General features: G+C 42.0%; 1 protein-coding gene across 2 annotated transcripts; it reads right to left on the bottom strand.

The window, feature by feature from the left end:
* Positions 1-7,722: 7,722 nt before the first annotated feature.
* LOC139413492 (succinate dehydrogenase [ubiquinone] iron-sulfur subunit, mitochondrial) lies at positions 7,723-18,583 on the bottom strand. Of its 2 annotated transcripts, XM_071160958.1 has the most exons (8): positions 18,456-18,583; positions 12,866-12,999; positions 11,683-11,768; positions 11,170-11,306; positions 10,943-11,059; positions 10,707-10,808; positions 10,442-10,564; positions 7,723-10,322 (listed from the first exon to the last, which is right to left on the bottom strand). In XM_071160958.1, the coding sequence occupies exons 1-8, from the start codon at positions 18,525-18,527 to the stop codon at positions 10,242-10,244; spliced, it is 852 nt and encodes a 283-aa protein (XP_071017059.1). In that variant the 5' UTR covers positions 18,528-18,583; the 3' UTR covers positions 7,723-10,241. The 2 variants fall into 2 exon arrangements, with proteins under 2 accessions (XP_071017059.1, XP_071017060.1); XM_071160959.1 differs by lacking the exon at positions 10,707-10,808 and having other exon boundaries at positions 8,317-10,322.
* Positions 18,584-19,093: the final 510 nt, after the last annotated feature.

Genomic DNA, 19,093 nt, shown 5'->3' on the forward strand with positions numbered 1-19,093 from the left:
GAAGTCGGAAGTTTATATACACTTAGGTTGGAGTCAATTAAACTCGTTTTTCAACCACTCCACAAATATCTTATTAACAAACTATAGTTTTGGCAAGTCGGTTAGGACATTTACGTTGTGCATGACACAAGTAATTTTTCCAACAATTGTTTACAGACAGATTATTTCACTTAAATCACAATTCCAGTGGGTCAGAAGTTTACATACACTAAGTTGATTGTGCCTTTAAACAGCTTGGAAAATTCCAGAAAATGGTGTCATTGCTTTAGAAGCTTCTGATTGGCTAATTGACATCATTTGAGTCCATTGGAGGTGTACCTGTGGATGTATTTCAAGGCCTACCTTCAAACTCAGTGCCTCTTTGCTTGACATCATGGGAAAATCAAAAGAAACCAACCAAGACCTCCACAAGTCTGGTTCATCCTTTGGAGCAATTTCCAAACGCCTGAAGTCACCACGTTCATCTGTACAAACAATAGTACGCAAGTATAAACACCATGGGACCACGCAGCCGTCATACCGCTCAGGAAGGAGACGCATTCTCTCTCCTAGAGATGAACATACTTTAGTTTGAAAAGTGCAAATCCCAGAACAACAGCAATTGGACTGTTTGGCCATAATGACCATAGTTATGTTTGGAGGAAAAATGGGGAGGCTTGCAAGCTGGAGAACACCATCCCAACCGTGAAGTACGGGGGTGGCAGCATCATGTTGTGGGGGTGCTTTGCTGCAGGAGGGACTGGTGCACTTCACAAAATAGATGGCATCATGAGGTAGGAAAGTTATGTGGATATACTGAAGCAATATCTCAAGACATCAGTCAATAAGTTAAAGCTTGGTCCCAAATGGACAATGACCCAAAGCATACTTCCAAAGTTGTGGCAAAATGGCTTAAGGACAACAAAGTAAAGGTATTGGAGTGGCCATCACAAAGCCCTGACCTCAATCCTATAGACAATTTGTGGGCAGAACTGAAAGTGTGTGCGAGAAAGGAGGCCTTACAAACCTGACTCCGTTACACCAGCTCTGTCAGGAGGAATGGGTCAAAATTCACCCAACATATTGTGGGAAGCTTGATGAAGGCTACTTAAAATGTTTGACCCAAATTAAACAATTTAAAGGCAATGCTACCAAATACTAATTGAGTGTATGTAAACTTCTGACCCACTAGGAATGTGATGAAAGAAATAAAAGCTTAAATAAATCACTACCATTATTCTAACATTTCACATTCTTTAAATAAAGTGGTGATCCAAACCAAAGACAGGGAATTTTTACTAGGATTAAATCAGGAATTGTGAAAAAAACGGAGTTTAAATGTATTTGACTAAGGTGTATTAACTTCCGACTTCAACTGTATATAGTTACGAGCAACAGATATACATATTTCTTGTCTGTGAATCCATCACCCTCTGAACTCAAACCCACCCACACCAGACCAAACAATGGGAATGAACCATCATTTTAGTGAAGTTAGCAGGTCATGTCTCACATCTTTCCCAACTGTTCCCTTGGAGTCCAATTTTTTATTATACCTTTATTTAACTAGGTCAGTTCAGAACACATTCTTATTTTTAATGACAGTGAGTTAACTGTCTTGTTCAGGGGCAGAACAGAATTGTACCTTGTCAGCTTGGGGATTTGAACTTGCAACCTTTCGGTTACTAGCCCAACACTCTAGCCCAACCGCCCCAGACCTACTGTTGGATGATCGACTCGAGAGATGTAGTGCTGGAGTGTGGAGTTGGTGAAGTTCACAAGTGTGCAGGCCCAGTAGACCTCACTGGTAGGGCATCTTAATTGTAGATTAATGTAAAGGGAGGGGGGGGTCAAGGGTCATGACCCCAGAGTTCAAGCAACAGCTGATTTCTTCTCCTTGTAAGTGGCCATCATCTTCTTAATCTCTGCAATCGCCTTCCCTGGGTTCAGGCCCTGTAAGTGGAGGAGAGAGGTGATGAATTTGACAACAATGAGAAAGTAGAAGTGAGTGCTAGTGAGCAGTGAAGTTTACCCTTCGAAGGGAGGAGTAATGTTTATTAGACCGAGGTTACCTTGGGGCAGGTCTTAGTGCAGTTCATGATGGTGTGACAGCGGTAGAGAGAGAAAGGATCCTGCAGCTTGGAGAGACGCTCCTCTGTGAACTCGTCTCTCGAGTCGATCATCCAACGGTAGGCCTGGAGAAGGACAGCCATGTGAGCTCACAAACAGTCCAAGGTGCATACGCACATTCACTCATCAGTGTCCCGTTGATCAAAATACAACAACTCTGAATCAAACTAGTCAGACTAGTCTAAACTCATACACAAAAGCACAGGCCTGCATAAGGACAGCAGGTCCCAGGTACTTGTCTCCATTCCACCAGTAGCTGGGGCAGCTGGTGCTGCAGCACGCACACAGAATACATTCATACAGCCCGTCCTGACAGGGAGAGACAGGACAGTAAAAAAAGAGAGCACAGAAGACATTCCATGCATATTTCATATCGCACACCACCATGACAAATGGTTAAAAACTCCACAACTCTGTAGCCTACCTACTACTCCCTTGACCTTTGAATTCAAATATTAAAATTAATAAAAATAAGCGCACATGATTACAAATACATTTATGCTGTTTTTGCAATTATTTAATATTTGGACATATTCATTTCAACAACTTGCATCAATTTGTAGCTCTTACCTCGTTATTTTTCTTTTCTCCGGCGATCCGCAAGTCTCATGCGTCCGTCTTCAGCAGTCTGACCGAGCGCCACATTGTAACGCCCCGCCTTCAACCCCCCTCTCCCCACCTCTGTCTGTCCCATCGCCCACTCCCGTCAATCACAGTCAGGAGACCATGGCACTGACTGACTGCACATAAACCCCCTAACCTTCAGGATGGATAAATAGGTTTGAAAGCAGTAGAATGTATACATGATTGATTCTAGTGGCCCATTTTGTTCTCCCTTTTCACTACTAGTGTGCATGTCTCTCTACTCCAGGATTAGTCTGTAAAAGGCTGACACCTAGAGGACATGGATTGAAATTCCACACACATATATGACACAGTGCACTAGCCTAGTGGGTCAATTTCTGCAACAACTAAAAGCGATTAAGCACGAGTGCTCCACTGTTTTGGTTCCCTGGTTACCACAGTGTAAATCGAACCGGTGTAAATGTGCAGTACTGTGTGACAGCAAAGTGTTGCATCTCGCTCATCTCAATATATCTGGTGCTGCCCATGGCAACGACATTTTGCAGAGAGCACCTTTAAAAAGTAAAATACAAACTGCAGGACTGACAACCAGAGCATGCAAAGTTTAATAACAGGACTGACAACCAGAGCATGCAAAGTTTAATAACAGGACTGACAACCAGAGCATGCAAAGTTTAATAACAGGACTGACAACCAGAGCATGCAAAGTTTAATAACAGGACTGACAACCAGAGCATGCAAAGTTTAATAACAGGACTGACAACCAGAGCATGCAAAGTTTAATAACAGGACTGACAACCAGAGCATGCAAAGTTTAATAACAGGACTGACAACCAGAGCATGCAAAGTTTAATAACAGGACTGACAACCAGAGCATGCAAAGTTTAATAACAGGACTGACAACCAGAGCATGCAAAGTTTAATAACAGGACTGACAACCAGAGCATGCAAAGTTTAATAACAGGACTGACAACCAGAGCATGCAAAGTTTAATAACAGGACTGACAACCAGAGCATGCAAAGTTTAATAACAGGACTGACAACCAGAGCATGCAAAGTTTAATAACAGGACTGACAACCAGAGCATGCAAAGTTTAATAACAGGACTGACAACCAGAGCATGCAAAGTTTAATAACAGGACTGACAACCAGAGCATGCAAAGTTTAATAACAGGACTGACAACCAGAGCATGCAAAGTTTAATAACAGGACTGACAACCAGAGCATGCAAAGTTTAATAACAGGACTGACAACCAGAGCATGCAAAGTTTAATAACAGGACTGACAACCAGAGCATGCAAAGTTTAATAACAGGACTGACAACCAGAGCATGCAAAGTTTAATAAGAGGACTGACAACCAGAGCATGCAAAGTTTAATAACAGGACTGACAACCAGAGCATGCAAAGTTTAATAACAGGACTGACAACCAGAGCATGCAAAGTTTAATAAGCAAAGCAGGGTTTTTGGTTGACTTGAGCTGATCTTAAAACCAATCGACAGTTTAATGCTGTACATGCTTCTTCAGCACTCCACAATGAATGTGATGTTAAAAATTAATTTGAGCAAAATAGTATAGGACAGACAGCACGTTTGATCACAAGCAGGCATAATAACCAGGGATACAACGGTAGGCATTAAAGCATTACATTTATTACACATTAAAACAAAGACTCCCGTTATATATATTTATATATACTCACAGTTGAAGTCGGAAGTTTATATACACTTAGGTTGGAGTCAATTAAACTCGTTTTTCAACCACTCCACAAATATCTTATTAACAAACTATAGTTTTGGCAAGTCGGTTAGGACATTTACGTTGTGCATGACACAAGTAATTTTTCCAACAATTGTTTACAGACAGATTATTTCACTTAAATCACAATTCCAGTGGGTCAGAAGTTTACATACACTAAGTTGATTGTGCCTTTAAACAGCTTGGAAAATTCCAGAAAATGGTGTCATTGCTTTAGAAGCTTCTGATTGGCTAATTGACATCATTTGAGTCCATTGGAGGTGTACCTGTGGATGTATTTCAAGGCCTACCTTCAAACTCAGTGCCTCTTTGCTTGACATCATGGGAAAATCAAAAGAAACCAACCAAGACCTCCACAAGTCTGGTTCATCCTTTGGAGCAATTTCCAAACGCCTGAAGTCACCACGTTCATCTGTACAAACAATAGTACGCAAGTATAAACACCATGGGACCACGCAGCCGTCATACCGCTCAGGAAGGAGACGCATTCTCTCTCCTAGAGATGAACATACTTTAGTTTGAAAAGTGCAAATCCCAGAACAACAGCAATTGGACTGTTTGGCCATAATGACCATAGTTATGTTTGGAGGAAAAATGGGGAGGCTTGCAAGCTGGAGAACACCATCCCAACCGTGAAGTACGGGGGTGGCAGCATCATGTTGTGGGGGTGCTTTGCTGCAGGAGGGACTGGTGCACTTCACAAAATAGATGGCATCATGAGGTAGGAAAGTTATGTGGATATACTGAAGCAATATCTCAAGACATCAGTCAATAAGTTAAAGCTTGGTCCCAAATGGACAATGACCCAAAGCATACTTCCAAAGTTGTGGCAAAATGGCTTAAGGACAACAAAGTAAAGGTATTGGAGTGGCCATCACAAAGCCCTGACCTCAATCCTATAGACAATTTGTGGGCAGAACTGAAAGTGTGTGCGAGAAAGGAGGCCTTACAAACCTGACTCCGTTACACCAGCTCTGTCAGGAGGAATGGGTCAAAATTCACCCAACATATTGTGGGAAGCTTGATGAAGGCTACTTAAAATGTTTGACCCAAATTAAACAATTTAAAGGCAATGCTACCAAATACTAATTGAGTGTATGTAAACTTCTGACCCACTAGGAATGTGATGAAAGAAATAAAAGCTTAAATAAATCACTACCATTATTCTAACATTTCACATTCTTTAAATAAAGTGGTGATCCAAACCAAAGACAGGGAATTTTTACTAGGATTAAATCAGGAATTGTGAAAAAAACGGAGTTTAAATGTATTTGACTAAGGTGTATTAACTTCCGACTTCAACTGTATATAGTTATGAGCAACAGATATACATATTTCTTGTCTGTGAATCCATCACCCTCTGAACTCAAACCCACCCACACCAGACCAAACAATGGGAATGAACCATCATTTTAGTGAAGTTAGCAGGTCATGTCTCACATCTTTCCCAACTGTTCCCTTGGAGTCCAATTTTTTATTATACCTTTATTTAACTAGGTCAGTTCAGAACACATTCTTATTTTTAATGACAGTGAGTTAACTGTCTTGTTCAGGGGCAGAACAGAATTGTACCTTGTCAGCTTGGGGATTTGAACTTGCAACCTTTCGGTTACTAGCCCAACACTCTAACCACTAGGCTACCCTGCCGCCCCAGACCTACTGTTGGATGATCGACTCGAGAGATGTAGTGCTGGAGTGTGGAGTTGGTGAAGTTCACAAGTGTGCAGGCCCAGTAGACCTCACTGGTAGGGCATCTTAATTGTAGATTAATGTAAAGGGAGGGGGGGTGAAGGGTCATGACCCCAGAGTTCAAGCAACAGCTGATTTCTTCTCCTTGTAAGTGGCCATCATCTTCTTAATCTCTGCAATCGCCTTCCCTGGGTTCAGGCCCTGTAAGTGGAGGAGAGAGGTGATGAATTTGACAACAATGAGAAAGTAGAAGTGAGTGCTAGTGAGCAGTGAAGTTTACCCTTCGAAGGGAGGAGTAATGTTTATTAGACCGAGGTTACCTTGGGGCAGGTCTTAGTGCAGTTCATGATGGTGTGACAGCGGTAGAGAGAGAAAGGATCCTGCAGCTTGGAGAGACGCTCCTCTGTGAACTCGTCTCTCGAGTCGATCATCCAACGGTAGGCCTGGAGAAGGACAGCCATGTGAGCTCACAAACAGTCCAAGGTGCATACGCACATTCACTCATCAGTGTCCCGTTGATCAAAATACAACAACTCTGAATCAAACTAGTCAGACTAGTCTAAACTCATACACAAAAGCACAGGCCTGCATAAGGACAGCAGGTCCCAGGTACTTGTCTCCATTCCACCAGTAGCTGGGGCAGCTGGTGCTGCAGCACGCACACAGAATACATTCATACAGCCCGTCCTGACAGGGAGAGACAGGACAGTAAAAAAAGAGAGCACAGAAGACATTCCATGCATATTTCATATCGCACACCACCATGACAAATGGTTAAAAACTCCACAACTCTGTAGCCTACCTACTACTCCCTTGACCTTTGAATTCAAATATTAAAATTAATAAAAATAAGCGCACATGATTACAAATACATTTATGCTGTTTTTGCAATTATTTAATATTTGGACATATTCATTTTAACAACTTGCATCAATTTGTAGCTCTTACCTCGTTATTTTTCTTTTCTCCGGCGATCCGCAAGTCTCATGCGTCCGTCTTCAGCAGTCTGACCGAGCGCCACATTGTAACGCCCCGCCTTCAACCCCCCTCTCCCCACCTCTGTCTGTCCCATCGCCCACTCCCGCCAATCACAGTCAGGAGACCATGGCACTGACTGACTGCACATAAACCCCCTAACCTTCAGGATGGATAAATAGGTTTGAAAGCAGTAGAATGTATACATGATTGATTCTAGTGGCCCATTTTGTTCTCCCTTTTCACTACTAGTGTGCATGTCTCTCTACTCCAGGATTAGTCTGTAAAAGGCTGACACCTAGAGGACATGGATTGAAATTCCACACACATATATGACACAGTGCACTAGCCTAGTGGGTCAATTTCTGCAACAACTAAAAGCGATTAAGCACGAGTGCTCCACTGTTTTGGTTCCCTGGTTACCACAGTGTAAATCGAACCGGTGTACATGTGCAGTACTGTGTGACAGCAAAGTGTTGCATCTCGCTCATCTCAATATATCTGGTGCTGCCCATGGCAACGACATTTTGCAGAGAGCACCTTTAAAAAGTAAAATACAAACTGCAGGACTGACAACCAGAGCATGCAAAGTTTAATAACAGGACTGACAACCAGAGCATGCAAAGTTTAATAACAGGACTGACAACCAGAGCATGCAAAGTTTAATAACAGGACTGACAACCAGAGCATGCAAAGTTTAATAACAGGACTGACAACCAGAGCATGCAAAGTTTAATAACAGGACTGACAACCAGAGCATGCAAAGTTTAATAACAGGACTGACAACCAGAGCATGCAAAGTTTAATAACAGGACTGACAACCAGAGCATGCAAAGTTTAATAACAGGACTGACAACCAGAGCATGCAAAGTTTAATAACAGGACTGACAACCAGAGCATGCAAAGTTTAATAACAGGACTGACAACCAGAGCATGCAAAGTTTAATAACAGGACTGACAACCAGAGCATGCAAAGTTTAATAACAGGACTGACAACCAGAGCATGCAAAGTTTAATAAGCAAAGCAGGGTTTTTGGTTGACTTGAGCTGATCTTAAAACCAATCGACAGTTTAATGCTGTACATGCTTCTTCAGCACTCCACAATGAATGTGATGTTAAAAATTAATTTGAGCAAAATAGTATAGGACAGACAGCACGTTTGATCACAAGCAGGCATAATAACCAGGGATACAACGGTAGGCATTAAAGCATTACATTTATTACACATTAAAACAAAGACTCCCGTTATATATATTTATATATACTCACAGTTGAAGTCGGAAGTTTATATACACTTAGGTTGGAGTCAATTAAACTCGTTTTTCAACCACTCCACAAATATCTTATTAACAAACTATAGTTTTAGGACATTTACGTTGTGCATGACACAAGTAATTTTTCCAACAATTGTTTACAGACAGATTATTTCACTTAAAATCACAATTCCAGTGGGTCAGAAGTTTACATACACTAAGTTGATTGTGCCTTTAAACAGCTTGGAAAATTCCAGAAAATGGTGTCATTGCTTTAGAAGCTTCTGATTGGCTAATTGACATCATTTGAGTCCATTGGAGGTGTACCTGTGGATGTATTTCAAGGCCTACCTTCAAACTCAGTGCCTCTTTGCTTGACATCATGGGAAAATCAAAAGAAACCAACCAAGACCTCCACAAGTCTGGTTCATCCTTTGGAGCAATTTCCAAACGCCTGAAGTCACTACGTTCATCTGTACAAACAATAGTACGCAAGTATAAACACCATGGGACCACGCAGCCGTCATACCGCTCAGGAAGGAGACGCATTCTCTCTCCTAGAGATGAACATACTTTAGTTTGAAAAGTGCAAACCCCAGAACAACAGCAATTGTACTGTTTGGCCATAATGACCATAGTTATGTTTGGAGGAAAAATGGGGAGGCTTGCAAGCTGGAGAACACCATCCCAACCGTGAAGTACGGGGGTGGCAGCATCATGTTGTGGGGGTGCTTTGCTGCAGGAGGGACTGGTGCACTTCACAAAATAGATGGCATCATGAGGTAGGAAAGTTATGTGGATATACTGAAGCAATATCTCAAGACATCAGTCAATAAGTTAAAGCTTGGTCCCAAATGGACAATGACCCAAAGCATACTTCCAAAGTTGTGGCAAAATGGCTTAAGGACAACAAAGTAAAGGTATTGGAGTGGCCATCACAAAGCCCTGACCTCAATCCTATAGACAATTTGTGGGCAGAACTGAAAGTGTGTGCGAGAAAGGAGGCCTTACAAACCTGACTCCGTTACACCAGCTCTGTCAGGAGGAATGGGTCAAAATTCACCCAACATATTGTGGGAAGCTTGATGAAGGCTACTTAAAATGTTTGACCCAAATTAAACAATTTAAAGGCAATGCTACCAAATACTAATTGAGTGTATGTAAACTTCTGACCCACTAGGAATGTGATGAAAGAAATAAAAGCTTAAATAAATCACTACCATTATTCTAACATTTCACATTCTTTAAATAAAGTGGTGATCCAAACCAAAGACAGGGAATTTTTACTAGGATTAAATCAGGAATTGTGAAAAAAACGGAGTTTAAATGTATTTGACTAAGGTGTATTAACTTCCGACTTCAACTGTATATAGTTATGAGCAACAGATATACATATTTCTTGTCTGTGAATCCATCACCCTCTGAACTCAAACCCACCCACACCAGACCAAACAATGGGAATGAACCATCATTTTAGTGAAGTTAGCAGGTCATGTCTCACATCTTTCCCAACTGTTCCCTTGGAGTCCAATTTTTTATTATACCTTTATTTAACTAGGTCAGTTCAGAACACATTCTTATTTTTAATGACAGTGAGTTAACTGTCTTGTTCAGGGGCAGAACAGAATTGTACCTTGTCAGCTTGGGGATTTGAACTTGCAACCTTTCGGTTACTAGCCCAACACTCTAACCACTAGGCTACCCTGCCGCCCCAGACCTACTGTTGGATGATCGACTCGAGAGATGTAGTGCTGGAGTGTGGAGTTGGTGAAGTTCACAAGTGTGCAGGCCCAGTAGACCTCACTGGTAGGGCATCTTAATTGTAGATTAATGTAAAGGGAGGGGGGGGTCAAGGGTCATGACCCCAGAGTTCAAGCAACAGCTGATTTCTTCTCCTTGTAAGTGGCCATCATCTTCTTAATCTCTGCAATCGCCTTCCCTGGGTTCAGGCCCTGTAAGTGGAGGAGAGAGGTGATGAATTTGACAACAATGAGAAAGTAGAAGTGAGTGCTAGTGAGCAGTGAAGTTTACCCTTCGAAGGGAGGAGTAATGTTTATTAGACCGAGGTTACCTTGGGGCAGGTCTTAGTGCAGTTCATGATGGTGTGACAGCGGTAGAGAGAGAAAGGATCCTGCAGCTTGGAGAGACGCTCCTCTGTGAACTCGTCTCTCGAGTCGATCATCCAACGGTAGGCCTGGAGAAGGACAGCCATGTGAGCTCACAAACAGTCCAAGGTGCATACGCACATTCACTCATCAGTGTCCCGTTGATCAAAATACAACAACTCTGAATCAAACTAGTCAGACTAGTCTAAACTCATACACAAAAGCACAGGCCTGCATAAGGACAGCAGGTCCCAGGTACTTGTCTCCATTCCACCAGTAGCTGGGGCAGCTGGTGCTGCAGCACGCACACAGAATACATTCATACAGCCCGTCCTGACAGGGAGAGACAGGACAGTAAAAAAAGAGAGCACAGAAGACATTTTGACAAAATGGACACAGTTGCAGCACTCTGTTCAACCATCTAAATTCTGCTCATTGTCAATGAATCAGAAGTAATTTGGGTGTACCAGTTTTTGTCTGTCCTCCACAGTCTGATGGTATTGTTCCTTTCCCTCATTTGTCTCATCCTTCTTCTTCAGGTAGGGCTCGATTGACTTGTACTGAGCATAGAAATTACTCATGTCCTGCAACCAAAAGAACGCCATCACAAACTCACTCCAACTTTAATGTGGGATTGACAATTAAAATAATACAGCCAGTGTGTGACAAGCTTGTATGGAATGATGATACTCACAGGGACCAGATCTTTGACCACATACATGTGTGGCAGAGGGTAGATCTTGGTAGCCTTGCTGGTGTTGGTGTCAATCTTGTTCAGACAGGCCAGTGTGTTGCCTCCATTGATGTTCATTGCACAGGATCCACAGATACCTGCACCATAGCAAACACATACAAACTCTGCCTTACTCACATTATATAAAGTTGCAAAAGGAACGGATCCGTGTTATTTTTCCTTGACTGGGGCATGTCCATTGGAGGATAGTCAGTCACTAGAATAAACCTGATCTGGTATCACCCCTGGACAACCTGTTCTAAGATAATTCCATCCTGGACACACTTTCCAACCTTAACGACATCTAACTCCCTAACGTAACAAAAACACAGTAAACCAACATTTAAGAACACTAATCCCAGCTCTTCTCTCACTCCCCAAAGAACATTAGTGATTCACCACTAGAATCATCTCAACCATTTCCTCTATTCATCAGTATCCCCAAAATAACCCTACTTCCCTCCACACACTGACCCTCTCTGCAGGAGCGACGGAAGGTCAGAGTGCCGTCCATCTCATTCTTTATCTTGATGAGGGCGTCCAATACCATGGGGCCACAGCTGTGGAAAGGAGGGAAGCAGACAGTCCACTTATTGTTAAGAACCTCATCTGTACACTGAAGATGTATGAGAACAGGATTGACACCTATATACTGAACAAAAATAGACCCACCCACTGGGGAGCAAGGCCCAGCCAACCAGAATTTGTTTTTCCCCACAAAAGGCCTTTATTACAGACAGAAATACTGCTAAGCACCCCCTCAGACGATCCCACAGGTGAAGAAGTCGGAAGTGGAGGTCATGGTTACACGTGGTTTGCGGTTAATTAAGATTAAATTATCTGGCAACAGCTCTGGTGGAAATCCCTCCAGATGGCATGCCAATTGCACACTTACTGAAAACTTGAGATATCTATGGTATTGTGTTGTGTGACAAAACTGCACATTTTAGAATGGCCTTTTATTGTCCGCAGCACAAGGTGAACCTGTGTAATGGTCATGCTGTTTAATCAGCTTCTTGATATGCCACACCTGATTATCTTGGCAAATGCTCACTATCAGGGATATAAACAAATTAGTGCAAAAACATTTTGAGAAATAAGATTTTTGTGCGCATGGACAATTTCTTGGATCTTTTATTTCAGCTTATGAAACATGTTGCGTTTATATTTTTTGTTCAGTATACTTTACAAATCCATGCTATGATAGTACTCCAGGGTATTTTTGTCACAATGCCTCATTGCCAGAACTGAGCCAACAGGATTGGACAGATGGAGAAAGAACAGGAAGAGGACTGGGAACCTGTCCAGAGTATCAGGGTTATCCTCCTTAATTCCATATGAAGGGTGCTCATGATTCCCTCTCGAACAAATCCAAATATTTGTCACATGCGCCGAATGCAACAGGTGTATACTTTGTATACTTTTATACCTTGAAATGCTTACTTACAAGCCCTTCCCCAACAACACTCAGTAAAAAAATAAATAGGAAATAGCACAGTACCTTAACAATAATGAGTCTATATAGAACGAGTACTCCATCACCAGCAAACACAAGGGGAGGTCTGTTCTAACAAGATCTGAAACTGTGATAAATTACAAAGTGCCTGTTCCAATAACCTAATGGAAGTGTTCAACTGATAAGGCGGGCTGTACTCACGTGTTGAGATCAATCTCAAAGGTCTGCATGCGGGGCTTATCCCCCACCGTGTCTGGGTCCCAGCGGTACACCTGGAACTTCTTGACTCTGGGCTGGGGTGCTGTGGCCGCCGCTGTCTGGGCGTACCGAACCGCCTGAAGTAACAGAGGAGAGAGAATGAGGAGAGCTCAGCCTGTCTGTCATGAACCACATTACAAGCTGTGGGATTGAACAACTTCTTCATGACTGATGACTCAATGCTCCTGGTAGAAGAATGTGTATTGGCAGTGTCGAGTGTATACACAACATTAAGAAGACCTGCTCGACCAGGAGAAAGCTATAATCCTTTATTGATGTCACTTGTTAAATCCACTTCAATCAGTGTAGATGAAGGAGAGGAAACAGATTCAAGAAGGATTTTTAAGCCTTGAGACATGTGTATATGTGCCATTCAGAGGATGAATGGGCAAGACAAAAAAGTGAAGTGTCTTTGAACAGGGTATGGTAGTAGGCGCCAGGCGCACCAGTTGGTGTCAAGAGCTGCAACCTGCTGGATTTTAATGCTCAACAAATCCTTCTTTAACCTCTCTCCTCCCCTTCATCTACACTGATTGAAGTGGCTCTAACAAATGATCCCTTATTGATGTCACAACATCCACCTGGTCTGTCATGGAAAGAGCAGGTGTTCTTAATGTTTTTTTGCAGTCTACAAATTATTTGTAATTATGTTCCGGCCCCCTGATTATACGCTAAAGAAAAGATCTTCAGCCCATGGCTAAATCTAGCTGATGATCCCTGGTATATAAAGCATACTGGTTTTTTTTTTTAAATACAGCAGAACGTTCTCCACGGCGTCTCCAGACTCTGTCACATGTGCTCAGTGTGAACCTGCTTTCATCTGTGAAGAGCACAGGGCGCCAGTGGCGAATTTGCCAATCTTGGTGTTCTCTGGCAAATGCCAAACGTCCTGCACGGTGTTGGGCTGTAAGCACAACCCCCACCTGTGGGTGTTGGGCCCTCATGGAGTCTGTTTCTGACCGTTTGAGCAGACACATGCACATTTGTGGCCTGCTGGAGGTCATTTTGCAAGGCTCTGGCAGTGCTCCTCCTGCTCCTTGCACAAAGGCAGAGGTAGCGGTCCTGCTGCTGGGTTGTTGCCCTCCTACAGCCTCCTCCACATCTCCTAATGTACTGGCCTGTCTCCTGGTAGCGCCTCCATGCTCTGGACACTACGCTGACAGACACAGCAAACCTTCTTGCCAGAGCTCGCATTGATGTCCCATCCTGGATGAGCTGCACTACCTGAGCCACTTGTGTGGGTTGTAGACTCCGTCTCATGCTACCACTAGAGTGAAAGCACCGCCAGCATTCAAAAGTAACCAAAACATCAGGCAGGAAGCATAGGAACTGAGAAGTGGTCTGTGGTCACCACCTGCAGAACCACTCCTTTATTGGGGGTGTCTTGCTAATTGCCTATAATTTCCACCTGTTGTCTATTCCATTTGCACAACAGCATGTGAAATTGATTGTCAATCAGTGTTGCTTCCTAAGTGGACAGTTTGATTTCACCGAAGTGTGATTGACTTGGAGTTACATTGTGTTGTTTAAGTGTTCCCTTTATTTTTTTGAGCAGTGTATATATATTTAAATTGCATCATGACGATCCACTCGAGCAACACGAGGTGATCAAGTTACACTTGAAGTTCACTACTGTTTGAGAGGTAAATATCTTATCACTGTAAATGTCACTCAGTGGTGACCCATCATTCAGGGCTTTTTGACCCCCACATTTAAAACTTTTTAGGGGGGGCTTGCCTTGCATGTTATTTTGGCATTAAAACATGTCACATATCAGTTTGCAAACAATGTAATTATAGCTATATGAGCGGTGCTCATCGGCCACAAACATTACACAAGTTGGAAATTGCAAATTCAATAATGAGTGGTTAGGAAGGAATCAGTGACAGTGGCTAACTGCAAGCATTGCAAAGCAATCACTAGCCTGCTTATTCAGTGGAGTGGCTGTGTGGTCCCAAATCTGGGATTAAGGGGCTCTTTTCCAAGTTTAAAATTATAAACATTCAACATTGGCCATGCTGTTAATGAAGCATGATTTGTGCCGCTTTAGTGAGTTGAAGACAACTGGGAAGTCAGGAATAAACAAGCTCCAAATGGGAAAATACGTTTTGAACTGTCATCCAACTCGGAATTGTAAATCCATCCTCTTTCTAGAGCAACGACCTGAAGATCAATGACGTCATCATGATTCAACCCACCCCGAGTTCCCAGTTGTTTTGAAAGCACCATAAATCCAGAGAATGCCAGACTTTCATGACAACATTTGCCCACCAAGGACCACCGCACCCCCTTCCTGTTCAAGTGAGCACAGGACAACAAAGGTGAGTCCAAAAATGTATTGCATGCTGCTGCACAAATTATGTAATATGCTATGGAAATATTTATACTGTAGATAAGAAATAATACTAAGTGTATGTTGTGTAGTAAGATGTTAGTAGTCCATGTGACTCACCCTAATAATTTGGTATATTAACCCCTCTTAATTTCACCTATTGTACTGGACTTGGTGCTGCACATGTAGCCTATAACCTGTTTTAGAGAAATGTAATAATCGAATATTGTGAGAGCTTTCATTGTTTGCTTATATGCCCCCTTTAATTTATCCTACGGTTCTGACTTGATGTACAGGGAGAACACTAAGAACGGCCTATGTTCTGAATTATGTTGCTGTACATTTCAAAAGTGCTAAACAAATAGTTATATTGACTACATCCATCCTAGCTCGCTCATTAATGTCTTAATCGAAATTACAGATGGCCTCTTATCCTCTCGTCGTCCCCATATGCCATAGTTTGTACATCTGAATTATCAGTAGAAACCACATTTGTTTAATATCAGATGGTTTTTTTAAAGGCAGTAATTGAGACTGAATTAACTGTTTCGCTGCCAGACAAGGCTCCTCTGATAGCCAGGTGTAGCAGTGGTAAGATGTTGGGACTGTTGTTGGGACAACTTTATGTAGGCCCTAACAGTTTGTGGGCACCGTTTAAATGCTAAAATCACCACTGGTTTCACTAAGGTCAAATAATTTTGGTCAAGCACAGGGCTCCAGCTATGCATTTGGTTTGCTAACTTGCTCACCAAGTGTCTAGCTTGCAAGATCAAGCTTCTTGGTTACAGCAGAAACAATCAATCCCCTCCCGAGTCATAGATCAAGATCCCTGTTGTCTAATACTTGTTTTGTGCATGCAGCAAACTGCGACCTCTGCCAAGTGAACCGTTGTTTGATAAACGGAGAAGGAGCAACCTTGTCATAGCATGGGACATTTTTTAAATTTTGGCAGGGGAAACAGAGTGAATTTTTAAAAATAAAATCTATGGATTCCAACTCTATAACAAATCAGGACAAACACAGGTACACAGTAAGCGTTAAATAATTGACATTTATAGAAGTATCTAGTGGTAGTGCATTTTTGAAGTGACTAATTTCATACACCATTGGAAAACAGTGGATTACGTTGCAGAATTTGACAGAGGTCACATAGAATTACGTTTTTATAGAAACGTAATTTGGCCTGTACTGAAGCGCTCAATAACTTTCAACATTGCACCTTTCCAACAAGTCAGTTCGTAAAATGTCTGCCCTGGTCAACTGTAAGTGTGGTTATTGTGTAGTGGAAACCTCTAGGAGCAACAACGGCTCAGCCGTGACGTGGTAGGCCACACAAGCTCACAGAACAGTTCCTCTGGGTACCAGCTCATGTGGGAGTAGAGGGAAATGAGGAGATGGATGTTAACACCAAGCAGACTCATTAAACATCCTAAAGTTGAGATGTAATTGTCAATCAGTAAAGCAGAAGCCAAGGGGTTAATAAGAACAGTGGTTAAAAACAAATGAAAAGATTTGTGGAACAAGGAGGGAAAGGGAAGACACCAGCATAAGATGCAGGGAGGTCCTCAGGTCGAGGTGAGAAGGGAGGAAGGGGTCATCACAAGGCTGAGATTGGGACACACAAGGATCAAAAGTACATTGAAATTGGTAGGAAAACATCTGACTGGGAAGTGTGATTGTCAGGAAGAGATGGAGACAGTGGAACACATATTTTAGTGCCAGCAATATGGGAGGGAAAGAGATTGTTATTCGATTTAAGGAGTAATGGGGTTGAAGAACCAATATTAAGTTAACTGCTGGGGTTAATCTTCAGGGGATGTAGTATTTAATTATGCATTTAGTTTCCTTAGACTTAGATAATAATGGGTATGATTCAGACCTTCCCTCAGTTCTGTCTCTGGTCCACACTCCAGTCCAGTTGGAGGCGGTAATGCACCTTAAAGTTGGTTGCCAACCTCCATATAAATTCCACAGAAGAAGCCCAAACAGCCAAATACTCCATTTAAATGTGAATCGATTCTCATTTGCTGTAATATTACGGTTCTAGAAACATAAATCCCTCGACTTTAATATCACAAATAAGTTTACAAATTGAAAACATACAAGTACTGTACACTAACAGTTGCAACCACAGTATTTTTCAGTGACAACACGATATTGGCGTACCTTCCATTTACACACAAGCGTTAGTGTAACGGATGTGAAATGGCTAGCTAGTTAGCGGTGGCGCACGCTAATAGCGTTTCAATCGGTGATGTCACTTGCTCTGAGACCTTGAAGTAGTGGTTCCCCTTGCTCTGCAAGGGCCGCGGCTTTTGTGGAACGATGGGTAACTGTTGTTGATGTGTGCAGAGGGGACGTACTAAAGTTATACCGTTACATTAGGAGACACAAATAGCTATGTGGGAAATACATGGAAATATGGCCATGTGGGAACCCTAACACTATAAAAAGGTGTGCATTAATTGAACTTTAAAAAAAAGTTATTATTATTTCTCACCGATATTTGTTTAAATTATTATTATTTCTCACCGTTATGAAAGATACATTCCTTATAATTCCAAAAACATAAGGAAAGCGATGGGTGTTCATGTTTAGAGTAAGCGTCAGGGCTCTTAACAAAATATCCAAGATCAGAAGATATTATCGTCAAAAGAGACACAGATGTGCCAAATATTTTACCGGATGTATAAATGTAAAACATCCGGTTAGCGTTCACACTCACTACCAATATGGTGATGAGAGGAAACGAAGTGGGATAAATGGAGTGAGATGGATTTTGGCCAACATTCTGCTGTAATCTGTAACAAACAGTGTTCTGCATTTTGTAGACTTTGACCTTTGCCAAAGTTTCACTAAATTGCGTTGTTTAGAAAGTAGTGCAAGGGCGAATTGAGTTATTGCACACGGGCACATAATTCCCGAAATGAAATATGCTTGAACGCGCCAATAGGATTTTACTACTTCGTGCTTGGCTCTGCCCACCTCCTTGATTGTTCTGCCCACTGTGATTAATTTACTCCCATTGGAAACAACAGGCTCTGGTCGATCTTGGGTTAGTTATACAAATCTTTGCTAAAGCAATTAGTGTCTATGGGTATGCTAGCTGACAAGCAAGCGCACGTCGTTCGAAAAGATCAACAAACCGCATTAATTTATTAGGCAATCGTTCAAATGGACACAGTCTTAACACTGCCTTACCACCATTCCAGTGGAAGAACGGAATGCCACCGTACTACAGCGACCCAAAGACAATAGACAAACGACCGACATCTTGCGCAATCTGTGGTTCTCTGACCTCTCTCTGGTATCTGCTGTCCCTGAATGCACTGCGGTATTTCCTTTAATTAAAACTGATCTGTGATCAGTGTTAAAGGTCTTTGGTTTTACCAAACTATGCAGATTTGCGAAAATTATATTGTCACTATATGATTGATTTGCAGATTAGATAATTTGCGCAACGCTCGGTACAAAGAGGTTATCTGCATTTTAAACCCTCTTCCAATATACAGATGTCACAAATGATTGTGTCTGTTTAAATAAATGTACATGCACATACTATGCACATGATATTCCACATGTACAGTTTATGTAAAACAGTAAACTAATATGGTTTGCTCAAATAAATGTGGGACAACTACGCGCGTGCGTAGTCAATGAAGTTAACGGCAGATACTCTTTGAGATCAACATTACAGCAGTCGTCTCCTGTCCTATATTATTAAAATCATATCATCCAGTGAGGTTGGCAAAGGGTAATACGACAGGATTGTAGCAAAAATCGTTAAAGGTGGTGTTTTTTTACTTTATCTTGTTGCATCCGCAATCGTGTGTCTCATA

This window comes from Oncorhynchus clarkii, chromosome 7, assembly GCF_045791955.1.
Source record: "Oncorhynchus clarkii lewisi isolate Uvic-CL-2024 chromosome 7, UVic_Ocla_1.0, whole genome shotgun sequence".
Lineage (NCBI taxonomy): Eukaryota > Metazoa > Chordata > Actinopteri > Salmoniformes > Salmonidae > Oncorhynchus > Oncorhynchus clarkii.

What these genes read in the sequence shown, in the direction of transcription:
- LOC139413492 (XM_071160958.1), bottom strand. Translation starts at nt 18,527, where the DNA reads ATGTCGGTCGTTTGTCTATTGTCTTTGGGTCGCTGTAGTACGGTGGCA. An exon ending in TGGTCAAAGATCTGGTCCCT is followed by an intron (nt 11,060 to 11,169) that starts GTGAGTATCATC and finishes TTTTGGTTGCAG; the next exon opens with GACATGAGTAATTTCTATGC. An exon ending in GACCTGCTGTCCTTATGCAG is followed by an intron (nt 10,565 to 10,706) that starts GCCTGTGCTTTT and finishes GTCCTTCTCCAG; the next exon opens with GCCTACCGTTGGATGATCGA.